At 35.9% G+C, this 13,049-nt stretch overlaps 1 protein-coding gene across 1 annotated transcript in view; it reads right to left on the reverse strand.

Annotated features, from left to right (window-relative positions):
• Nucleotides 1-1,071: 1,071 nt before the first annotated feature.
• LOC145241336 (innexin unc-9-like) overlaps nucleotides 1,072-13,049 on the reverse strand; it is a 42,461-nt gene continuing 30,483 nt past the window's right edge. Inside the window, exons 2-3 of the mRNA XM_080104181.1 lie at nucleotides 11,015-11,363; nucleotides 1,072-2,070 (exon numbers count right to left, since the gene is read on the reverse strand). Coding sequence (XP_079960307.1) covers nucleotides 1,156-2,070; nucleotides 11,015-11,363 — 1,264 coding nt within the window. The 3' untranslated portion in view covers nucleotides 1,072-1,155. The remainder of the gene's footprint in view (nucleotides 2,071-11,014; nucleotides 11,364-13,049) is intronic.

Genomic DNA, 13,049 nt, shown 5'->3' on the forward strand with positions numbered 1-13,049 from the left:
GTTAGTTAAAAAAAAACAAAAAAAAACATGAATCCATTTCCGATTTGAAACCTACCATCATTATTCTGCTAGTTCCACAGCAGCAGTGATAGCTTTTCAAGCAAAGGGAGTTTCCACACGCAAATTTAGACATTGCTTTTTATGTGATAAAGAAAAGAAATTGTAATAAATAATGTTTGCCACAACAATTGTGAGATTTATATAAAATTAAAGTTCAAATTCTATTATAAAAATTTCCGGAAGCAATGGTAAGATATAAAGAATAAGATTTTGCCAAAGAAATAACCCTGAACCTTTTGCCAACTCTTACAAAACAAATAGGAAAAAAAAAAAAAAATCCCAATCTCGAGTTAGATGAAAAATATTTAAATGAGGAAAATGATTGAATTAGTTTTTACAATTGCAAAGCAAAATAGAAAATTCCAAAATGGTTTGAATATTAAAATCTATTAGCCAATACACACATGTCCAAACAAACTGAATTATAAAAATCTACTAAAACATCAGTTTTAAAAGATTCTATTCTAACTCAGAATTTTGACAAGTTAAGGCACTGATGTAGGTGTTAAAAAAAAAAAAAAAAAAAAAAAATTGGAATTAATTTACTTTAAAAAAAAAATCAGGGGGAAACATGAAAAATCCAAGATGATAAAGATAAATTTGACTAAATAAAAATATGAAGGAAAGCAACATATGTAAATGTAAAGCAAAAGAGAGAAAAAGGGTATATTTAAAGGAAATAGGACGGGTTATCTTACAAATGGAAAGACGAAAAATTTGATTTACATTTTTTTTTTTTTTCAGCACATTCAGATATTTACAACAAGAATCTATTTCCTATCCAGAATGCTAATCATGCAGTTGGAAAAACTTTAATGCCCCTTATAACACTATTTTTAGAACTAGGATGCGATATGCAAAGATATGAATAATTATGTAATTCTTAACATTGACAAGATCTTAATTAACCATTTATAATGGACACATTTTTGAAGAAAATGTTGTAGAGCCATTTTTTTTTTCTTTAACTTTTTGTTAAAATGAAAAAATATATCTTACTAAAAAAATACCTTTTTCTATTTCCACAAGTCTATTGGCACCTTTTTTCGAGTCAAAACATTTCAAACTAGTTTTTTTTTTCTCCTTGGAATGATTTCAATGGTTCTTGTTTGGACTGAGGGGTTCTTTGGTTGGGTCATCTTTATCCAAAGTGTCTTTGATAGGAGGATCATGTTTTTCTGGTGGACCATTCTTACCCTGATCCCACATATCCTTGTACAACTTCCACATTTCCTTCACTAGATCCGCTAGCACCAAATCAGTTGAATTTTTGCCAACCAGGCGTAATACAAAGAATCCGTCATCTCTCAAGTGTTCCGCAGTGAAACGATGAACCAACTTCTTGTCTTCACTTGTAAAGATGACTTCGGTGTTCTTTAGATATTTGAGAATGTAATTTGTGTGCGTCTGTCGGAAGATGGTTCGGTAAACCCAGAGAAGAAAGTTTCCGCACGTGACAATGGCAGTAAAAACAAGCCAAAACCAGAGGAAGATGAAGATTTTCTCATTGAATAGATTCACAGGCAAAACACACTGAACCGTGAAGCGTTGAATATTCTGCAATTGACGGATCTCAAAATCACAAAGAGTTACACGAGGAAAACGCGAAGATTCTACCCAAGGTTTTCCTGAACGGACCATATCCAAAACTTCAAAGCCATAAATCGAAAATTCATTTGACATAAATGCATTAAGCAAGAAAAACTGTCCGATTCCATTAATGACATAAAGGATCTTTATGAACATATAAAAGCCAGTCAGGAATGTCCCTTCACGTTTCGAAGGCAGGATACAGCATACTTTAGTGACTTTCTGTCGAACACGCACCAAGTAGTTAGATTTGTACTCTCGATAGGTCATCAACCAACGATGTATGTAGTAAGCAATGTGTTTAATGGTAGTTTCTCGGTCTCCAGGTGATCCAAGTTGTGTTTGTTCTGCCAAATCAACAATTTTCTCAAGGTTGATTCCAGATCCACCATTGAAGAGCTTCCAGATGACATTTGGAAACTAGAAAAGAAAAAAAAAAAAAAAAAAGTTTTGTTTAATCAAAGTTTTTTTTTTTATATAATACACATGAAAAAGTGATAAAAAAATATATAACAAATGTTACCAAAGACAAGTTACTCTTCTACCTACCTGGATAAGTTTTTAATGTTTTTATTCACGTCAAAACATTTTATCTGAAAAACATTGTCAAGAACAAGAAAACCTAAATATTTGAAATCTCGATAATGACTTGAAAATCAACTGAGGTTAAATTTTCATTTAAAAGAAAAATTCAAATCCAATTACAACTTTTAAATAAAAAAACAAAAGAAAACAAACTTCCATTTACATTTTTAAGTTGTTTTTTTTTTTCTTTCGTATTTAAACAAAGTTAAGATTTTTAAACTTTGAATTATTTATTCAGCATTTTTTTTATTTTATCGGCAGTTAATTAAATTAAAAACATTTAATTTGAAGGTTATGTAAATCACATATCGTAATTGCTAATTTTTTTTTTTCTTTTAATAACACAAAAACGTCCTAACTAATCGTTTTTTTTTGTTTTGTTTTTTTTTTGCATAAAAACGTTTATGGTTAAAACAAATTCTATGTCATTTTTAAAAGTGAATTATTTCTAGTTTGTTATCGTAGCAACCGTAAAGAGAAATCTTTCAAGACAGCAGCAAAAAATTTGCTTCAACTGGTATATAGTCATCAAAAAGTGCTCAATATCCAGAGAATAGCTTCACTTTGTATCCTTTCTGCCGAAATACCTGGTGGAAAATTTGTCACCTTTTTTCATGTTTATTTTTGAAATTGTTGTTGGCCTATCAATGAAAGTGCTCAATATCCTTAGTATAGCAGGCGAGTCCAAACCGAACTTCATGTCAACCTGAGCAATGCCGGGTATCCATGCTAGTCTTATATAAAGCAAAGTGTGTGTGTGTGTGCATATCTAAGAAGTTTTGTCAGCCGCATCCGACCGGGTAGAAACCGATACCATCTGAATGAGCAATACCTTGGATGCATAATGTGTGAAAATTGGTGGGGGGGAAAAAAAGGGTCAATTATTTCTTAAAGAATTATAGAGTTTTATATGAAGTGGGGGGGGTCAATTAAAATCGTTTCTTTCTAAAAGATTTCAACAATTGTGCATGCATAAAGCATTGTTCTTTGAATTTGTTTAAATAAAAGAATTTATGTAATTTCGCAATCAGTGCTGTGATCCAATGGATTAGGAGGTGGTCTCATAACCTTTAGTTTTAGGGTTCACATACACCTACCGATGGTTTTTTTTTTTTTCTTTTTGTTTTGTTATTTATATGAAAACAATTTCCTTATTTCGATTTTTTTTTTATTTTTAAAATCAGGTTTAAATCAACCGAGGATTAAATTTTTATTTGAAAGAAACAAAAATTACAATTCTTTAATTAAAACTAAAAAACTTTCATTTACATTTTTAACAGTTTTTTGTATTCAAACAGAGTTAAAAGATTTTAAATATTTTTTTTTTATTTGACATTTTTTTATCAGTGGTTAATTAAATTAAATCATTTTTCTTATTTCAAGGGTTATGCAAATCATTTTTTTTTTTTTACATTGTAACTGTCAATTTTTTTTTTTTTCAACTACCACAATAAGTCATAAATAATCATTTTTAAAACATGAAAACGTTTATTTCGGTTAAAAAAAAAAAAAAAAAAAAAAAAAAAAAAAAAAAAAAATTCTTTTTTTTTTTTACAAGGAGGTCACCACTTATCAAGGCCCGGAAGCCACTCAGGGATAAGGGTTATTTGCATGTACAGTACGTTAGTTTTGAGATTTCATAAAGTGTCTACTTAAGGGGGCGGTTCATCAGGAATTTGTTTACATTGGATTTGAAGACATCCAAGTTGTAGTCAGGTGGGAAACAGGCAGACGGAACAGAGTTCCATTGGTCATGGAATCTACGTTTTGATTTAGGCACAGATAGAGAGTAGGGAAAATTTTTGACAGTGACTTCAGCTAGACAGGTGTTTACAGACTGCAAAGTAACACTGTCACTGCAACAGACCAGAAAGTCACATTAAACTAAAACTGTTTTAAAGCTTATTTTGCAGTGTTATGACGTTATAAGCGTTCATGGCCGTGTAGGCAAAAATGTTTGCTTGTCACTTTTTGCTTTTTCCGCATTTTATGTTTGACCCCAGCCATTTTTGTTTTTTCGGTCACACAGGCACACCCTGCTATTTTGATTGAAAAGAATAGTGATTTATTTCTTTTAGGGTGGGAAGGGGGGTGGTTTCCAGTGGATGGGCAACACCGGGCACCCACCCGCTGGTATATAATCAAAAAATACTTAATATCCAGAGAATAGCTTCTAATCTCCTGTTGTCACATTTTTTTTTTTTTTTTTTTAGTGGGCGATTGCATTTTTGTGTTTATATCCGTTCTTTTATTTATTTATATTGTTGTGAGTGTTGTGAGGTATCGACGTTAATATCCTTAGTATAGTAGGTGTGTTCAAATGAAACTTCATGTCGACCCGGGCAATGCTGAGTATCCATGCTAGTTCTATATAAAATAAAACCAGAATTTCCCCATGTGTGAGTGCTTCAGCCTTATAAAACGAAAGCTGCATATAGAATTTTACTCCAGGTTTCATTTTCAGAATGAAGTTTGTTTCGTTCAAATTACAGTGATTTTAATATTTTACCCAGTCAGTCATTTTCTTTATTAATTTCAGGAGTGACTACCCCCAAGAGTAAGTCTTTTTCCTTCAATCCAGAACACTTTAACAGAAATACAGTATAAATATAATTAGTCACCTTTCATTAGAGTTTGCTCCTAACACCATATTAATTACTATATCAAATTGTGATTAATCTGCTAATACAATTTCATCTGATTACATAAAATAAATGTATTTATATATATAACTTGATCTCCGTTTTGTTTTTTGTTTTTTTTAAAAAAGGAAGGTTAGAGAATCTAGATAAAAACCAAGTGTAAAGCTTTCTAAGCAAGTGGAAGAGAAAACACCCTTTCAAACTTAATCTTATTTTGATGAAAATTTTCTGGCGTAAAGAATGGAAATGGTCCTGAATTTTTGTGCCCTATTTAAAGGAATTTGAGGTCAAAACCCTCTTAAAATTTTGAATACATGGTTTAAATTTCGTTAAAATCGGAACTATGTGCATGACATGAATTCAAAGATTTTGAACATTTAAGTTTCTTTTGACTATTAGGTGGCAAAATAAGAGTGTGTGTGTGTGTGTTTGTTGGTGTTATGAACATTGCAAAAAAAAACAAAAAAAAACGTCATAAATCCTGAGCAATGCAAGGTGTTCCTGCTAGTTAGACAATGTTCTGCTTAAATACTAAATTGAAACCTCCAAGAGCTGGTTTGAACAGCATAATTTCTTAATGCTCATGCAATTTTAATAAGTTTAAAATCGGAAATGTTTGGATTTGAAATTTCCAAAGAATTTATATTATATTTGTCTTAGTCTGTTCCACTTTTTCTCAGGAACTACTGGGCCGATCTGGCTGAAAATTTGTGTGGACCTTTGTTACAAAGGTATACCAAACTAAGTATTATGGTATCTGATGCACGGTTAAGGATTAATATTTAATGCAAAAATTAATATTCAATCATCGATTTGGCATAAAGCACTCATTCTAAATCAACGGCCCATTTTAACGCGCTAAAAGTCTAGTTATTAAAAATTTAGAACTTAAAAAAAAAAAAAAATGTGCATTTTTAAAACAATTTGGAAATATAGCTACCATTGTTTACAACAAATTAATAACTTCCCATAAACTCAAAGAATTGTTTATAGACATGAAAGGAAAGTGATCTAATGATTGAAGGCAAAACTTTAGATTGGTTCAAAAAAGTTTCATGGAATGCGGATGTTGAATGAAGTTGAACATTTGCTGTAAAATGCATTCAGTACTTGAGTCAACACTCTTTAGAAACATTTCCACTGGTCAATAAAAACAGTTCAAAAATAGTATTGCTGCAAGGTTAGACACAAGGACAGTTTATAGTGGGGAATCCAGCTCTCTCAAAAGAGAGAGCAGTTCAGACAGGTGAAAATTTTGAAGGAGAGCTCTCAGATCCCTGCCACTCACTGGTAGGGGCGCCTTAGGTGATTTGCAATGTCTCTCAAATTAGTAAGTGATGTTTGGGAAGATGGTCTCGAGACTATGCTGAATATAATTTTAATGGCAACCAGATTGAATTCTCTTGTTTTAATGAATTCAGACAGAACTATGTTGACTGCATTACATAACGTCACATGACTGTTTATGGTACATAAAATTGCTGAAGTCTCAAGTATTCCCAAAATGTTGGTTGAAGTTACAAAATTGATTATCTCACTCTTTCATACACCAGTTATGTTTATATAGCATGCATACATGTTTATATAGCATGCATACATGTTTATATAGCATGCATACATGTTTATATAGCATGCATACATGTTTATATAGCATGCATACATGTTTATATAGCATGCATACATGTTTATATAGTATGCATACATGTTTATATAGTACGTATAGGGTTCCTTCTAAACTAGTTAACTGATCATTATAAATTTTTGAACATAACTGTTAGGCATAAGAGGTCTATTAAATGTGAGCAATACTTTTGACTTGGTTTTATGCAAAGGAGGTAAAAAGGAGGCGGAAAATCAGAGCTTTTCAAAATGTAGGTCACAAGAGAAAAAAAAAAAAGTCGATTGTTTTTGATAAAGAGATCTTTCTTGAAATATCAATTTTATTTAAATTCTGCATGGATAAGGTTTTCTACAACCGTTAGATGCTCACTCAATGCTTTTCACAAAAGCATGACATTTTATTTCTATACTCAGCTCAAGCTCATTCTATAAAATGTTATTTTCGACATTGGGGGGGGGGGGGGTTGGAGGAAAAGAATTCAAATCTTTGAACATGGAAAGACTCCTCGATTCTATTTGATAATCAAAATTCTCAAAATATACTAACATTCGAGTTATTTTAATTCTGCTTTTATGAAAATGCGGAAACTAAAAAACATAAAATATTGTCATTTAAAGAAGTATAACTTTTTGCAATCCCAAAATAAAATAAAAAAATAAAAATCCTGATTTTAATCCAATGCAGCCACAAATGTTTATATGCAAGTTCTCAATAATTCTCAACAAGAAATGAATATACTTCACACATCTGGGAGCTTCCTCCACCCCAAATATTGCAAGTATGAACACACTGTTTGAAAACATTGCAATTCAATTTTATTTATTTTTTTTAATTTAGTCTTAAAATGAAACGTTTTCTATAAAAAGAATTATAAGTCTTTTTTGGGAGGGGGGGGGGGGGCTTAAAGAATTTTTTAAAAACCAAGCTTCTATCTTTACATCATCAACGCTCTGATCCTCATCTGGCATCAATTGGAATGGATGGCTCTCGTCTTGGGGAGGCTCCATGTTTTGACAAGCTTCTGGGATTGACCTTTACCCCTGATCTGACATGGAACACGTACATCAAATCTGTTGCCAAGGTCGCTGGAAAAATGGTGGGATCCTTCTACCGCTCCAGTAGATATCTCACTGCTGATGCAATTCTCTATATAAAATATATTACGTCCAAGGATGGAATACTGCTGCCATATCTGGGTAGGAGCTGCTAAAAACAGCCTATCCTGCCTTGACAGAGTACAAAATAGACTTCGCAGCCTAGTGGGGGATGCTCCTTTCTCTTTCCTGCATCCTCTCTCCCACAAAAGGGACATTGCGAGCCTGTCGTTTTATCGTTATTTCCATGGGAAGTGCTCTTCTGAGCTCCAATCTCTGCCCCCCCTCCCCTCACCAATCTTTCAGGAAAAATACCCGTCTAGCTGAAACCACTGTCAGTAATTTTCCCTACTCTCTGTGCCTAAATCAAAACGTAGATTCCATGAACAAAGTTTCTTTCTTAGAAGTGCACGCCTGTGGAACTCTTCCATTTGCCTGTTTCCCACCTGACTACAACTTGGATGTCTTCAAGTCCAACACGCAATAACCCTTATCCTCGAGTGGCCTCAGACTTGATAACTGGTGACTCCCATGTATAAAAAAAAAAAAAAAAAAAAAAAAAAAAAATTACTTTCAGCTTAGTGGGGGATGCCCTTTTCTCTTCCTTGCACCCCCCCCCCACAGAAAAGACGTTGCGAGCCTGTCTCTGCTTCATTGTTATTTTCATAGCAAGTGCTTGTCTGAGCTTCAATCTATGGTCCCCCTTGCCAAACTGTCACGAAAAACACTCGTCTAGCAAAAACCACTAGCAATAATTTTTCACACTTTATCTGTGTCTAAACCTAAATGTAAATTCCATGAACAAAGTTTCTTTCTTAGAACTGCATGCCTGTGGAACTCTTCCATTTGCCTGCTTTCCAGCACACTACAATTTGATTGTCTTCAAGTCCAACATAAACAAGTTATAGATGAATTGTCGCTCTAAGTAATCCAATTTACAAAATCTCCACTATTTAGGATTACTACGCTAGAATCCCATAATGAATGTATACCTATTAACCCTTATCCTCGAGTGGCCTCCAGGCCTTGAGAAGTGTTTAAAAAAGAAAAAAAAAAAAAATTACTGAAAGTAGCAATCAGGAGTCGAGTTGATAAGAATGCTAGAAGCCAGAATTATAAATTTTGGATCTAGATCTCTTTTTGACTCAGCAAACCAAGATAGAATTATGCAGAAGTGGCAAAATAATTTGATAAAATACAAAATTTTGTTCTAAAACAATCATTGTAAACCATTTTTTTTTTTTTTAAAGTACAGGGTGGAATGATAAAATTGTTGCCCTAGAAGACTTGATTCCATTTCCGTTTGATGAAACCAGTTTTCTTTTTAGTTGCAGACCATCTACTAGTTGGCCAGTTGTGTACAAATCCCAAGAGCGATAGCAACATTCTACCATGTTTGTAAGTGATACACTGGTCAATGAATGAGATCGGAGATGTGCCACTTTACAACTCCTGCTCTCTACCGATCCAAGTTAAAACTGTAGGACTATTGCCACCACCCCCAAAATGTAAGTCTGGATGGTTCAATGCTTGAGGGCACAGCTCATCGACCACAGTTATGGTCTTTGATGTGATTTCAAGTGAGGGCCACATCATGCCACCTCAAATCTTCAAAGTCAGTTTGAAAGTTAACACCAAAGTGTACCTGGATGTGCTGATCCCCTGGTGCAATCAGGTGGCTGCTGGCAAACCCTTGGTGTGGCGCAAAATTCGGCACCAGCCCACAAGTCCAAATAGACCTAGGCTTGGCTTCAGAAGGACTTTGTATATAACTTGGTCGATACTGCACCACCCACACCGGGTGTTCTTAACCTCGTTGGATTCCACCTGATATGACAGGTGTTCTTTCGATTGTACATTGTCCCTTCACAAATTGGCCAGTTGATCGTCTTCACTCACTGTTTTTAAAGTGGGGCGCTTTGCCTCTCGATCGAATCGTCTCCTACCCTGTGTAGGTAGTCTCCGGGTACATCAATCACTCCGCTGGTCCTTGCAGCTTGCTGCAAAATGAAGAGTCCTCACCACAAACAAACAGAACTCCGGTTTATAACAATAAAAAACTATTTATTAATTTCATTACTTCATAACAGCTACTGTCTAGATTGAGGTGACTGACTATAGCAGTGAAACGATGTAAGACCAGACCAGTAAAGTCACAGATTTCCCATTAACACAGGCTAGTTAACATCATATCAGGCCCTGAGGGCTCCCAAATCGGGAGCGCTTGACCAGCCCAGCCGTTCATTTTTGCTGGCTACGACTCTTCTCTTTTTAGAATTCCTTTTTTCTAAAAATCCAACCCCTTTTCCCCACCTCTCCTTCAGAGAGTGGTTACAAACACCCCTTCTTTCTTCCTCTTAGAGCTTACCCATCGTCTTGTGCACTCAATACCTGTTCCCCTAATTTCTACTCTTTTGAACTTCTCTCCCAAATCTCAACCCCTATTTGCACTGAGGTTTCTACTTATTATCAAATTAGGAGTGATTAGTCAGCCCAGGTCGAACAACGCCCGGTGGCGACTCTCTCCTTGACCCCCATTCTAAGCTATCAGCCTTAATCAGCCAAGAATCTCTGGATCTCTTCATACCTCTCAGATTTTAAAAACAATCGTTCATGTTAACAGATATATAACGACAATGAGATAAAAACAATTGTTTTTTTCTCTTTCTGACAAAATCCCATAGACATTTCTCTTTTGTCCCAATCAAACATCAACATCCCCCCTTCTGCCCTCTCTTCCTCTATCCCGTCCGTCAAGCACCTCCCATCAATGCAATATGCACCTCGCTGCATGCATTCATGACACCAATAGTGTCATATCACCCTTCCTCCTGACATGAATCTGCTGAACTACTTCATTTGGTCATACATAGAGAATATCAACATGACCCCCCACAACATCAAAACCAGCCTCATTGGTGCCATCAGCCAAGCTCCTGCCAGAACTTGTGGAAAAGGCACGCATCCAGTTCCGAACCCGTATTGAGGCGGTGATTGAGGCTGAAGGCGGCTACATGGAATAGATATTAGCTCTACAACATAATTTACCTGAATTGATTTTTTTTTTTTGTAAGTTTTAAAATAATGTAGTGTTGTTTTCTTTATGGCGACACTTATTGTTCCACCCTGTAGCAGTCTATACATTTTTACTCTTCTTAATTTCAAACCAAGAAGTCCAGGAAAAGTTGGGAGTGGTAAGAAATTAAATCATAACTACAAAGCTGTTGTGTGTACCCAGACAAAAAGAGACATTTGTTTTGTATGCTCATTAAGCTGCAATCTTTAATCTACCCCCCCCCCAACCACCACACACAAAGGAAATTGCACCTGGCCAGGTTTAATAGTTTACCTGTGACAATGTAGAAAGTTAAGTTTTAAATGGTAGGAGTATGTATAGAATAGAAACATTGTTTTTTTTTTACCTTGAAGAGAAACGCCATGAAGAGCAATATGAGGGGAGTCCACTGGTAATAGGTAATTTCTTCTTCACCCCGAATTGCCAAATCAACAGGAATTACAGAGTGCATTGGTATGTAGTAGGTATTAGAAATCCAGCAGTATGATTTGACATATTCCACATATTGGCCAGGAAATTCTGCTGGCGCCCAACAGTGGATCGGATCACCAACGTATTGCGTTGTTGTCACAACAATGCCGAGCAAAATTAATAGAAATACTGTCCACAAATGGTTCAGACGATCACCCCAGTCATCATTTGTACTACCCCGCAAGCGGGACCAGGACATAAAACCTCCAAGTATTGAGCCAATCCTAAAAAATAAAAAAATAAAAATAAAATTGATATAGAAACAAAAGCACATGTGAAAAAAGGAAAATTCAGTTTGAAGTAACACAATCAGTAAGACTGGAATAGGCGTTTTCAGAAAATGAGCTATCTACATAGGAACCACTCAGAATTATGCATTTCTCCCATCGTTTGATGCAGCTCTGGGGACCGTTTTTGTAGAACACTCCAGGTTGGTCCTCCAACCACAACGTGACTTCAGAAAGCAAAGCTGCATCATCTGGGAAACGCTTTCCTTTCAAAAACAACTTCATGGCTGGGAAGAGGTGAAAGTCAGAGGGTGCAAGGTCAGGAGAGTAGGGAGGATGGGGTAGGATTTCATAACCACATGCCCGTGCTTCTGATCTGGCGATATGCGAGTTGTGGACCGGAGTGTTGTCCTGCAGGAGGAGGGTAGCTTTGCTGATCTTGCACCGCCTCTTGATTTTGATAGCTTCCCTTAATTTCCTCAAAAGTGAAGCATAATAGGCTCCTGTAATTGTGGGACCCTTTGCCAGGAAATCTGTCATCACTACTCCATCCTGGTCCCAGAAGACTGTGAGCATGACCTTGCCAGCGGAGGGCTGCACCGTTGCCTTCTTTGGAGGTGGTGATTCCAAGTGCTTCCACTGCATTGACTGGGCTTTGGTCTCTGGATCATAGTGATGGACCCAGGTTTCATCCTGTGTAATCAGTCTTTTGAAAAACTGACTCCTCATCTTGGCACATCTCCAAATTCATCCTCGACCACTATGCGTTCTCGCTTCTGGAATGGTGTGACCAACCTGGGAATCCATCTGGTAGACACCTTATGCATATGCAAATGGTCATGAATGATAGTTTCCACAGACCCTATACTAATCTTAACATCTTCGGCTATTTGGTGAATAGTAATTTGCCGATCTTCCAAAATGGCAGCCTCAACTTGACGGACAGATGCCTCATCAATGGCAGAAGTGGGGTCGACCAGGTCTGGGAGCTGTTTCCACAGACTTTCGGCCATGTTTGAATTCATGATGCCAGCGTTTTACAAGGTCATATAATGGGGCATTATCACTATAAGTTTCTTTCATTTCATCAAACCTCTCCTGTGGTGTGCATCCTTTCAAATACAAAAACCGGATCACTGCTTGATATTCAACAGGCTCCATTTCACACCTGACTCAGTTCAAACACCTGTAAAACAGAAACCACAATTAGTTCAGAGCTGTAATTTACTACATAACCCGTAGAGATATAAACATGCAAAATTTCAGCTAGACCAGACAACTGGAAGTGGGTCAGGGGCATTACTTATTGCATGCCCCTCGTATAATATGAATCTCACCTGTGTTTGAATGCATGCATGTCTCGCAAAAACTTTTGATGGTATCGTTTTGAAGCTCGACCCTTCAGACAACAAATATTGAAAAATTGGCTAAAGATATTAATCCCTTCATCCTCAACAGGGCACTTTTCTACAAAGTGGGGGTGGAGGGGGGGGTCGCTTTTTTTTTCGCCGATATTTTTAAAGTAATCTCTTTGCGATAGTCTAGCCTTAATTTAAATCTTTGCCACTTCTGGTTTGGTGATGGACGCAACGGCAAAGACGTCACATTTTTTCATGTTCTTTTCCTCCTTTGCGGTACGGTTTCGAGCCTGCATGCCTACTGCAATTTTTTTTTTTTTTTTTG

The sequence above is a fragment of the Euprymna scolopes genome, chromosome 20 (assembly GCF_053919585.1).
Source record: "Euprymna scolopes isolate OS-2025 chromosome 20, ASM5391958v1, whole genome shotgun sequence".
NCBI classification, from domain to species: Eukaryota; Metazoa; Mollusca; class Cephalopoda; order Sepiida; family Sepiolidae; genus Euprymna; species Euprymna scolopes.